General features: G+C 41.7%; 1 protein-coding gene across 6 annotated transcripts in view; it reads left to right on the forward strand.

Moving 5' to 3' along the window:
• The window catches only part of dicer1 (dicer 1, ribonuclease type III), a 213,908-nt gene that overhangs the window by 65,985 nt on the left and 135,423 nt on the right, over positions 1 to 12,500 (forward strand). For all 6 annotated transcript variants that reach the window (XR_015097029.1, XM_086094344.1, XM_086094347.1 and 3 more), the window contains one exon: positions 2,525 to 2,767. Coding sequence is in view for 5 of the 6 variants with exons in the window: in XM_086094344.1 (XP_085950470.1) it covers positions 2,525 to 2,767 (243 nt within the window). In the remaining variant the exon portion in view is untranslated. The remainder of the gene's footprint in view (positions 1 to 2,524; positions 2,768 to 12,500) is intronic.

A 12,500-nucleotide genomic window follows, 5' to 3' on the forward strand; every position in this document is an offset into this window, starting at 1 on the left:
CTCTTGAACAATTTGGATTTTCTCATTGTTTCAACCTGATTTTGTCGTTCAATCTGAACCATTACATTTTGAAATGGACCAATTAAATTAAATGTTTAGCAAAGAAATTGTGCATCACTGACTGAAACAGAAACAAAACCACGTCATTTTAGTCTTACCCAGGTGAACCCATACAGGTCAGTCATGCTGAGAGGAAGAGAAATCTCAGGGGACCTCAGGAAGTGGGTAGTGACAGCACATCTGTCTGGGGAAAGCTATAAAGTCATCTAAAAAAAATTGTGCTTCATCATTCCACTGTGAAGCAGATCATCTGCAACGAGAGAACACAAAAAAATTACTACAATCCTGCCTAGAAATATCAGCAAAAACCACAAGACAAATGATAATTCAGGTAAAAAGCCAACTCGAACATCACATAGGGGATTTGCAGACCTCTTTTGCTGCATCTGGGACACATGTGTTGTATGCTTCAACAATCAGGAGAAAAGTCAATCGACAAGGCTTTCACGGAAGACTCCGCTCAAAAAAAAAAGCTGCCCATCTCAACTTTGCCAGAGAGTACCTGGACAAACCTAAAGCTTTTTGGAAGTCCCTTCTGTGGACAGATGAGTCCAAAATTGAACTGTTTGGTCACAACTAAAAAAGTCATGTTTGGTGAAAAGTCAACACTGCATACCAGCAAAAGAACATTCTCCCTACAGTTAAGCAGGGTGGTTCTGGGATGGCTTTTCATCCTCGGGACCTGGACAACTCCCCATAGTCCAGGGAATCATGAATTCAGAGGAATATTGTGAAATCCTGGATCATAACCTGAAGCCGTTCTTTTTGAAGTTACAGCCTGGTAGAAGATGGATCATGCAACATGACAATAATTCAAAGCATTCCAGCAATACAACCAAGGAATGTCTGGGAAAAAAACAAGATTCATTTTCTGGATATGCCCAGTTAAAATCCTGACTTAAATTCTTTAGAAAATACTTTGGCGGGACATGAAGCGGGCAGTTTATGCTAGACGCCCATCCAACCTCTCTCAATTGGCTGCATTTTGCAAGAAAGAGTGGCAAAAATCCCCCAAAGTAGATGTGAAAGACTGATAAGTCACTAAAGAAAGTGTTTGGATGACGTTATCGTTGCAAACGGAGATGCAATGTCTGATTAAGTGAGAGGTTCACATACTTTTGCACCCATGAAATCTGAGTTTTTCTTAAATCAACAACTTTTGTTCAAGAATGAATGGCAATATTATCATTCTTTTTGTTTAAGTCCATTATTTTCAATGTCAGCATTGTAGATTGGAGTATGACAAAATATTGAATAAGGTGCTTTTAATATTTAATACAAAAAAATCTGACCATGCCTGCAGGGTTCACAAACTTTTGAACAGCACTATATATATATATATATATATATATATATATATATATATATATATATATATATATATATATATATATATATATATATAAACAAATGATTATCAAAAATGATAATTAGCTCTCTCCTGGTGGATTATGGCAAAATAACACTCTAAACTCACATTTTTTATTTTCTACCCTTAGTTGAGGTCTCACTGGAGGGATTAATTGGGTAATCGCGGGAAATGCACCGTAACACATCAGGCGTACAGTGCATTAAAAAACTTGAAAAATTATGATTTATAATGGGAGTCAAGTGAGCCAAGTCTTGGACAAATTGCCCATGCACACTATAAACATTTGTATCCCACATATAATAATGACAATAAGAATTTAGAAATTATGAATGGTGCCCTTCTGAACTTCAACTTGAAATTTCAGCTCAATTAAATTAAATTAAATTAAAAAGTTAGTGATGACGTGTGATAGGGAGAAGGAAAAAGTTGGGAGGTAGCGATTTCAGGTTATGGAAGGTTATTGTTCGAGTTTGTTTGTTGGTGGGAGTGTGAATTATGATGTCAAGAATGATGGCCATGTGATTGGAAATGGTGAGATCAGTCAATGACAGATTATGGATGGTAAGAGATGGTGTGGAACAGACAAAGTTCAATATGTGTCTGTGTGTGTAGGTGAAGTGACATGCTGGGTGAGGTTTAGGCTGTTTAGAATGTCCAAGAAATCACAAGTGAGTTTGGCTTTAGGAGAGTCCATGTGAATGTTAAAATCAACAAGAAGCAGAATGGATGCCGAGATAGAGGATAGTTGAGTTACAAAGTAAAGTCAGAAAGAAAGTCTGTAAGTTAAATGTTAAAATGAGGGTGTAGGTAGGATGGAGATGGGGCTGGGTTTAATATCACTTTGATGAATGACTGCAATTCCTCCGCCTCGTTTTTTCCGTCTGGGGTTGTCAAGATAAGTGTATCCAGGTGGGGTGGTCTGGTTGAGTGAGATGTATTCTAAAGGTTTATGCCAGGTTTCAGTACGAAAATCCAATTTATTGTCTATGATGAATTCACAAATGAACAGGCTTTTGTTGTTGAGTGACCTTGTTAATGTCATCCAACAATATTTATCAGCTGTTTTAACTGTTTTCCATCTTTCTCTTCTAGGTTCTCCGTAAATTCCGAGCGCATGAAACCAACCTGCTGATTGCTACAAGCATTGTGGAGGAAGGTGTGGACATTCCGAAGTGTAACTTGGTGGTGCGGTTTGACTTGCCAACTGAATACAGGTCCTATGTCCAGTCCAAAGGCAGAGCTCGAGCTCCTGTCTCCAACTACATTATGCTGGCTGATAGTGACAAGACCAAATGCTTTGAAAGTGATCTCGCTACCTACAAGTCCATAGAAAAGGTCAGGTATCCTCTCCATAGTTTACAGTCCCTTCCAAAAAGTATTTGAACAGCAAGATCAATTCCTCTGGATTTTGTGTATACTGACATTTGTGTTTCAGATCAAAAGATGAATATGCGACAAATGTTCATAATTACAGCTTTTATTTCATAGTATTTACATTTATATGTGTTAAACAACTCATGGCAGGCCACCCACTTTTCAAGTGAGCAAAAGTATTGGAACATGACTGATGGGTGTTTCTAGTTTCACAGGTGTTGCCTTTTAGATTGATACTACTTGTTTTTGGGTTTGGGTTTCACCTGTGAAATCTGCATTTGCTGTTAAGCAAATATGAAGTCCAGAGAGTTCTCTATGGGAGAAAAGCAAATCATTTTGAAGCAGAGAGAAGAGGGAAAATTGATAAGAGCTTTTGCTTTGCAAAACATTGCGAGTAACCAAGACAACAATTTGAAATGCCCTGAAAAAAGAAAAAAACAAATACTGGTGTACTGAGCAACAGACATCCAACAAGGCGGCCATGGGTACAGCAGTTGACGACAGAAACATTGCGAGAGCTGTGAAGAAATAGCCAAAGACAACAGTCAGTGACATCTCTTCTGACCTGAGGCAGCGGTGAAGGATCACAATCCACTGTTAAATGAAGTCTTCAAGAAAATAAATATATAGGTCATACCACAGACCACTCATCAGCAAAAAGAATCAGAAGGCCAGACTGGATTTTGCCTTCCCCCCCCCCCCCCCCCCCCCCCAAGTACAGAAATGAGCCACAAAAGTTTTGGAACAAGGTTTATGGACTGATTAACTTCTACCAAAGTGATGGAAAGCTTCCAATGGGATTACCACATGTAGGAGGGGTCAAAGGGTTCGGCTGCGCAGTGAGCTGGGTGGCGGCCAAAGGCAGGGACCTTGGCGGTCCGATCCCCAGCTGCAGAAGCTAGCTCTTGGGACATGCAATGTGTGTGATGCAGAGAAATTCAGACTAGACATAGTCAGACTTGCCTCTACGCACAGCTTGGGCTCTGGTACTAATCCTCTCGAGAGGGGTTGGACTCTGTTCCAAACTGGAGTTGCCCTCGGTGAGAGGCGCAGAGCAGGTGTAGGCATACTTGTTGCCTCCCAGCTTGGCGCCTGTAAATTAGGGTTCACTCCGGTAGACGTGAGGGTAGCCTCCCTCCGCATTGGGGTGGGGGAATGGGTCCTGACTGTTTGTGCCTACCCACCAAACAGCAGTTCAGAGTACCCACTGTTTTTGGAGTCCTTGGAGGGTGTGCTAGAAAACGCTGCCCCTAGGGACTCCCTCCTTCTGCTGGGGGACATCAACGCTCACGTGTATATTGACAGTGAGATCTGGAGGGGTGTGATTGGGAGGAGATGGTGCGCTGGTGACCTCGACTTGGGACGTTGTGAATCGGTGGGGAGAATACTTCGAAGACCTCCTCAATTCCACCGACACGCCTTCCTTTGAGGAAACAGAGTATGGCGGATCAGTGCAGTGTCTGCAGACATGCGGATTCTGTATCGTCATTGTGGTGAAGGAGGAGCTAAGCTGAAAGGCGAAGTTCTCTATTTTCCATTTACTCTGTTGATTTATATTACCACCCTCACCTATGGTCACGAGCTGTGAGTCGTGACTTGTGACCGAAAGAACAAGATCCCGGATACAAGCGGTTAAAATGAGTTTCCTCCGCAGAGTGTCTGGGCTCTTCCTTAGAGATAGGGTGAGAAGCTCAGCCATCTGGGAGAGACTCATCCACGTTGAGAAGAGCCAGAGTTGAGGTGGCTCGGGCATCTGGTTTAAGTGCCTCACCTGGAGAGGTGTTCCGGGCATGTCCCACCAGCCCTGGACACGCTGGAGAGACTATGCCTCTCGGCTGGCCTGGGAACGCCTTGGCATTCCACCGGAGGAGCTGGTTGATGTCGCTGGGGAGAAGGAAGTCTGGGATTCTGCTAAAGCTGCTGCCCCTGTGACCCCACCCCGGATAAGCGGAACAAAATGGATGGATGGAAAGTGAAAGTGAAGAGACAGAAATTATCGGCTTATGATCCAAATTACAAAAGCTAATATGTGAAGCATAGTGGGAGTAATGTCATTGCTAAGGCTTGCAAGGCTGCTTCTGGAACAGGCGCACTAGTCTTTATTGATGATGCGACTCATGATGGTCGCAGCAGAATAAATTTTGAAGTGGGACTGGGCGATACGAACGAAAAATTAAATCAGGATTTTTTTCCAGTCAATCTGGACGATTACGATTTTAATTTTAATAAGTAATAAACCCAACAAAAATGTAAACAAAGTTTAATTTATTCAATATAAATGCTATGCAAAATGTTCAGACGAAGGTTATTTTAGTTGACTTAAACTAACAAAAGAACTAAAAAAAAAATTGAAATAAAATAAAAACTAAAGTGCTTTTTAAAAAAAATATATGAAAACTAACTAACTACATTTTATGTTAACTAAAACTAACTAAAACTATCATAACGATTAGAGTGAAAATGTCCTTAGTTTTCGTCTTTGGTCATTAATTTAATACATGAGCCTTTGGGGTTGATTTTAAATGTGGTTTAAGTATATTTATTTTGATAATAACCGGAATAAGGACGTTAGAAAGTGTGTCACACAGAAGTGACGTCATCTAGCAGCAGCATAGAAAAGCACCTTCAGGTGACGTCGCTCCTAGGTGACAATTTTGCGTGTTTGGCTTTTGGCTCCAATGGCTCGCCTTGCTTGCTTTTTAATTGAATCCAGTCGAAATGCAACGCTACTTTTTAATTTTATCATGGTATTAATTAAATCTAGCACAAAATAATGTGCAACATTTTTTATAATAAATAATAAAAACTCAAAACAAAATAAAGACTATCCATCCATTCATCCATCTTCTACCGCTTATCTGAGGTCGGGTCACAGGGGCAGCATCTTTAGCAGGGAAGCTCAGACTTCCCCCTCCCCAGCCACTTCTACCAGCTCCTCTAGCGGGATCCCAAGGCGTTCCCAGGCCAGCCGAGAGACATAGTCTCTTCAGCGTGTCCTGGGTCGTCCCCGGGGTCTCCCGCTGGTGGGACAGGCCCGGAACACCTCTTTAGGGAGGCATCCAAACCAGAAGCCCGAGCCACTTCACCTGGCTCCTCTCAACGTGGAGGAGCAGCGGCTCTACTCAGAGTCCTTCCCGGATGACCGAGCTTCTCACCCTATCTCTAAGGGAGAGCCCGGACACCCTGCAGAGGAAACTTTCGGCCACTTGTATTCGTGATATTGTTCTTACGGGCACTACCCACAGCTCGTGACCATAGGTGAGGGTAGGAACGTAGATCGACCGGTAAATCGAGAGCTTCGCCTTTCCACTCAGCTCCTTCTTCACCTCAACGGACCGATACAGAGTCCGCAAAAAGAAAAATTGGGAGAAGGCGTTTGTCCGTGTCCCTAAGGGAATCCTGTGGGGGGTGCTTTGGGAGTACGGGGTGCCGAGCCCCTTGATAAGGGCAGTTCAATCCCTGTACGACCGGTGTCAGAGATTTGTCCGCATTGCTGGCATTAAGTCGGATTTGTTTCCAGTGAGGGTTGGACTTCGCCAGGGCTGCCCTTTATCACCGATTCTGTTCATAACTTTTATGGACAGAATTTCTAGGCACAGCCAAGGCGTTGAGGGGGTCCAGTTTGGTGGTCTCGGCATTGCTTCTCTGCTTTTTGCAGATGATGTGGTGCTGTTGGCTTCATCAAGCCATGATCTCCAACTCTCACTGGAGCGGTTCGCAGCCGAATGTGAAGCGGTTGGGATGAAGATCAGCACCTCCAAATCCGAGACCATGGTCCTCAGTTGGAAAAGGGTGGCGTGCCCTCTCCGGGTCGGGGATGAGATCCTGCCCCAAGTGGAGGAGTATCTTGGGGTCTTGTTCACAAGTGAGGGCAGGATGGAGTGGGAGATTGACAGGCTGATTGGTGCGGATTTTAATACTGTGATTCTGTGACAGCACAATATTTTTGCTCACGGTGATCATACCGTCAAAATCCAATAACTGCCCATGCCTACTTCCGACACGACAAAGGACTTCATCAGAGGGAAAAGTGGAAGATTTTAGAGTGGCCAAGTCAGTTACAGGACATTAACTGGTAAGAGCATACATTTCAACTCTTGAAGAAGAGACTAAAGAGAGAAACCTCCAGAAACAAACAAGAACTGAAAGAAGCTGCAGTAAAGGCCTGTAAAAAAAGCATTTCAAAAGAAGAATGTTTCATGAGAGATGTGAGTGAATGAGGGATGGCGTAGATCGACCGGTAAATCGAGAGCTTCGCCTTTCCACTCAGCTCCTTCTTCACCTCAACGGACCAATACAGAGTCCGCAAAAAGAAAAAATTGGAGAAGGCGTATGTCCGTGTCCCTAAGGTAGTACTGTTGGGCGTGTTTTGGGAGTACGGGGTGCCGAGCCCCTTGATAAGGGCCCGAATGCAGGAAAACAGGCAGCGAAACAGGAAAAAGTGCAAAGCATAGTTGTTTCATGATACATAGGGAAAAAGGTGAGCAGCAGACAACCACAACTTGACTTGACTGGACTGGTGCCATAACTGGACGTGACGTGACTGGATTGGTCACCATGACTGGACAGGATGTGACTTGACTGGTCACCATGACTGGACAGGAGGTGACTAGACTGGTCACCATGACTGGACAGGAGGTGACTAGACTGGTCGCAATGACTGGAATGAGCATGAAGTGACAGGACCTGATTTGGCTTGACTTGTCTTGCTGTGGAGTGGCTATGACTTGGCTGTGGAGTGGCTATGACTTGGCTGTGGAGTGACTATGACTATGCTGGGGCTATGGCTTGGCTGTGGCTGTAACAAAAACTACTTGGCTGTGACAAAGGCTACTTGGCTGTGACAATGGCTACTTGGCTGTGACAATGGCTACTTGGCTGTGACAATGGCTGCTTAACTGTGATGAAGACTTGGCTGTGACAAAAGTTTGGCGCCCACACCGACTGGACAAACACAACAGACTAAGGCCCCGTACACACAAAAGCCCGTTTCAATGTATCCACATCCACACAAGTTTCTTACCGTTAAGGTCGTTCGTCCACATGACGGTGCGGTTTTCGGAGCTTGAAACCGATCACTTTTGAAACCGGTCTCCAGAGTGGAAAGATTTCAATACACGCCCCGTATGCCTCCATCTGGACGTATGCACCGTATCGCGTGACCGTCAGTCTGTCAACAACAATGGCGGATAGCCGTGTCATAGTCATTTTGCGCAGCCTCCTTTGTGTGCTAATGCTTTTGCAGCAAAATATTTTGCTTCTTTATTCCCATGTTCAACAAGTGGTGTTGTACTTGAATCACCCGCCATTGTCACTTTTCCTGTGTTCGTCTTCTTAATGTTGTTTCGATACATGTAAAGCCCATTGTTCTGTAAATTGCAATAAAGTAATAAAAAAAAAGTGTTTGTCTTCTTCGCTGATTCTTCTTCTAGGCTTTCCGTTAACTCACTGTGGCTACGCTAAAGTGCCGCTCCAGACTTGGCATATACAATATATCCGTTAAACTTCCTCAGCGTCTTCTTTTGGACACACGCAAGTCTTGTAACACTTCTGTGTGTACGAGATTTGTTTGAGGAACGAAGCTGGCTTTGCTTCCGTCTGGACGGGGCCTAAATACACTCACACTAAGGACCTAATGAGACACACCTGGGGAAACACAAGTGGCTGAGGGCACTGATTTGTCACACACACTGGGAAGGGAAGACACACACAGGTGGGCGTGGTTAGACATAACGAGACAAGAGAAAAACACCTACCACAAACAAAAACAACAAGAACACCCATAACAAACAAAAACCCAACCCCCACAGAACCGAAACATGACAGTATGCAACAATCTGGGAAAGTCAATGGGTCACAGGCTTGATGCACTTATTGCAAGGCAGGGTTTTGGAAGCAAATACTAATTGTTTTTCACTTTAAAGCTGCTCAATGTAGAAGTTTGTCCCTAAAATATATGTACAATAGCCTTTTTATTTGACCATTTATGACTCAAACGTCTTCTAATTAGCAGATTAACACCTGAGCTGTTTACAATGGGCACTCCTACAAGCCTCTGGCCAATAGTTTTCAGACTGGATTCGGGTTTGAATTTCCCGCCTTCTGTCTTCGGATGTGACGTCATGTGCGCATTGTGTAAGTGAAGAAGGGAGTGTGCTGTTTAATTTTTCGGCCACACGTGGTAGTAGTAATTTGAAATTCAATTTTCTGCATTAAAAATGTCTGTTCCAATACTTTGAAAGTTGGTGGGTCCAAATAAAAGGTGTATGTCCTGAGTCGTTTATCACATCTAGATGTAAATACCATTAAATCAAATTTGACATTCTGAACTTTTGTCTGATATTCATCTTTTGATCTGAACCCCAAATGTTTTAAGCATTGGAATTGACCGTGCCGTTCCAATACTTTTGGAAGGGACTGTATATACTGCATGCACAATTATTTGGAAGGTGTAATATAATGTGCGTGTGTGTGTGGGGGTGTGTGTGTATAACGAACAAATTCCGGTTGGAACAGTAACTTGAAAAGACATATTTACTGGAAAATACATAAAATTTGACCTAAAATAGTAAATTAAGAAGACTTAGCGCTTAGCTTAAAGCCCACCATTCAGTTATTTGACGAGTAAAGTTCTTTTAAGTTTTAAATGGCTTACCTTGAGTAGAATCTCAAGTAGACGGGTCGGTTTTTGCACACTTTGGCCAAATCCAAAAATAATGCACTGCATCTGCTGACAGTGCCATAAATTGCACTTCATTTAGCGTAGTTTGCACCTGTTTTCTCCAAATTGCCACACATGACAAAATAAATGCTAGCTTTGCAACAAGAACACAGTGGCAGAACAATGGCGGGAAGAGAGTATTCCACTAATTCAATATCGCAATTCAAAACAGACCTGTTTTAAACAACCTACTCAACCTAACATGGTTTTTTTGCTCTTTCCCTTTCTGTTGTTTAAGTTTTAATTAATTTAATTAATTCCACTTTTATTTATTTTATTAATTCTTTTTTAAAATGTAATGTCATTTAACATATTGCGCGGTGTCCTTGAGTGCCAAGAAAGAGGCCAATTAAAATAAAATGCATTGTTATTATTATTTATTATTATTATCATTATTATTCTTATTATAGAAATATAAAATAATCAGAACGGGAGCTTGGAGACCTGATCGCGTGAGTAGATGTGAAACGGGACAGTCAGAAAACTAAGGGTGTATTCAGACCAAAAAAGTCCTTTTGGTCCGGACCAAAAGCGGACTTTTATTCTTTTTCGTTTGGTGCGGTTCATATTCACACTGTGATTTTTGCAAGGGGGCTATATTGTGTAATCACATTGATCGGCGTGACGATCTGTGCTCCCATTGGACAAAAATGACTAGAGCTGAACGCAAATAATGAAACCCGGAAATAGAGGAAAACATGAAATTTCAACGTGCTGCATTACTGCTCAGCATATTTGTGGCTTTATTAGATGTAAGATATTTGCCAGCGTCAAGAGCAGCTCATTCAATGGAGGTTCCGCGACACTGTTTCTAATTATAGAAGTGCGTCATTGATTGCGTGCAGTAACCAGAAAGAGCTGTTGCGCTCCCCGTGCCCCGCCTCCCGACCATAACATGCTTAGCGTGGCTAAAAAGAATACGGATGATTATGAATGAATTTAGCACAATATTCACAACCGGGCAATATTTCCCCCCTGCGATGCTTGGCTACGGTGGCTTGTTAAGCCAAAAAAGGCGCACATGTGCTGCAGTTGGAGCGAATCAGCCGTGGTTTGTATTCAGACTGCAAAGCGAACCGCACCGAGTGTGTTTGGAAGCGGACCGAGACCACCTCAAAAAGTGGGTCTCGGCCCGCTTGTTTGGTCCGCACCAGGATTCATTTGTGTGTATTCAGACCTGCACAAAAGGTCCGGATCAGCATGGGAAACAAACTCTGGTCCGTTTAAAGTGGACCAAACAGTGCAGGTCTGAATACACCCAAAGTCATCACCAAAATTCATATTCACATATAATAGATGTTGGGCACATTACCCTAAAAAAGTATTTAGTTATAGTTACAATGTACTTATTATAAAAAGTCATCCAGTTGGCAACAGAGACAGAAAAATCTCTTAATACTTAAACAACTCAACAACAAAGTTTTTTTTTTCTTCAATGGGCAGCACAATGACTTGGGCAACTCTGGTTTCATGAATGAGCTGAAAAAAAACCCACCCATTAACTATGGCCAGCAGATGGCAGCATTAATTCTCTTTTCAATGGTATCTCGTGAATCAAATGACATGACAAGATGGCGGACCTGAGGAAATAAGTTTTCAAGGATGTTGTGAATGATCAAAGCATTTGTCACATTAAATCAAATTCATAGAGCGTCACTAAACAAAAAATATTAGTGTAAAAATCACTGTTGTGCAGAAAATTTGTCTTTTCACAAAAAGCTTGTTTTCTCCTTATTTTTTTCCATTATAACTTGGGTGTCACTCAAATTACCTATTTTCTAATGTTGATTATTAACGGAATAAGATAGAATCATACTTTTTTATTTCTACTGATAGAATGGAATCCAATCTTTCATTTGGTATCCACCATGTTTACGTAATTAATATTCTGTTTGCCACGAAAGATGAGTGAAAATGCTCAAAATCAATTGGCACTCTAGGTGTTGTCTTTTGGAGGTAACGTTTGGAGGTAAAAGAGTTCATCACTGCTTTTCCCGCCTGCACCATGAATGTGTTGAGCAAGATTGTTTACATGTAATTCACTTAATGCTTTGCACTTAACTCTTTTACTGCCAAACGTTATTCAAAAAATAACTCATACAGTGCCAGACGATTTCGAGCATTTTCACTCATCTTTAAAGGCAAACAGAATATTATGTGCTCTGACTACATAAACATGGATACCATATGAAATATTAGATTCCATTCTTTCATTAGAAAAAAAGTATGTTTCTACCTTATGTTATTTAGTAATCACCATTTGAAACTAGGTAATTTGAGTGAAAAATTGAAAAAATGCAAAAACACGCTTTTTGTGAAAAGATACCCTTTCTACACAACAGTGACTTTATTTAGTGACTAAGATTTTTGTTTAGTGACGCTCTGTGAATTGGATTTAATGTGACAAACGCTTTGATCATTCAAATCATCCTTAAAAACGTTCTATTTCCTAAGATCTGCTATGTTTTCATGTACAGTCCTGCTCACTGTTATCAGCACCCCTTTATTCTTTTGCATGATCTCTAAAATATCTTGTACCAAATTTATATATTATATATATTATATTATATAATTTATTTATCAGCAGGACCTTTTAATTGGATGTCCAAAGTAATTCAACAAAGGAAATTGTTTTTCAACTTAATGTAATTCCAAAGAAGAAATAGAAAACAAAGCATGTGCAGCAATAATGGCACCCCTCTTTGATATTTGGTTGCACACCCTTTGGCAGTGATGACAGCTTCCAAACGTTTCTTGTAGCCATCCCTAAGCTTCTTGCACTTCTCCGCTAGTATTTCCCCCCACTCTTCCTTTGCAAATTGTTCAAGCTCTTGAATGTTTGCAGGTTTCTTTTCCCAATGGCACATTTCAGCTCATATCAAATATTTTCAATTGGATTGAGATCAGGAGTCATTGCTGGCCATTTTAAAACAGTATTTGTTTCCCCTTTTTAACCATTGCTTTGTGCTTTTG

Source organism: Leptonotus elevatus, chromosome 14 (assembly GCF_054856555.1).
Source record: "Leptonotus elevatus isolate MCC_2025b chromosome 14, RoL_Lele_1.0, whole genome shotgun sequence".
Taxonomy (NCBI): Eukaryota; Metazoa; Chordata; class Actinopteri; order Syngnathiformes; family Syngnathidae; genus Leptonotus; species Leptonotus elevatus.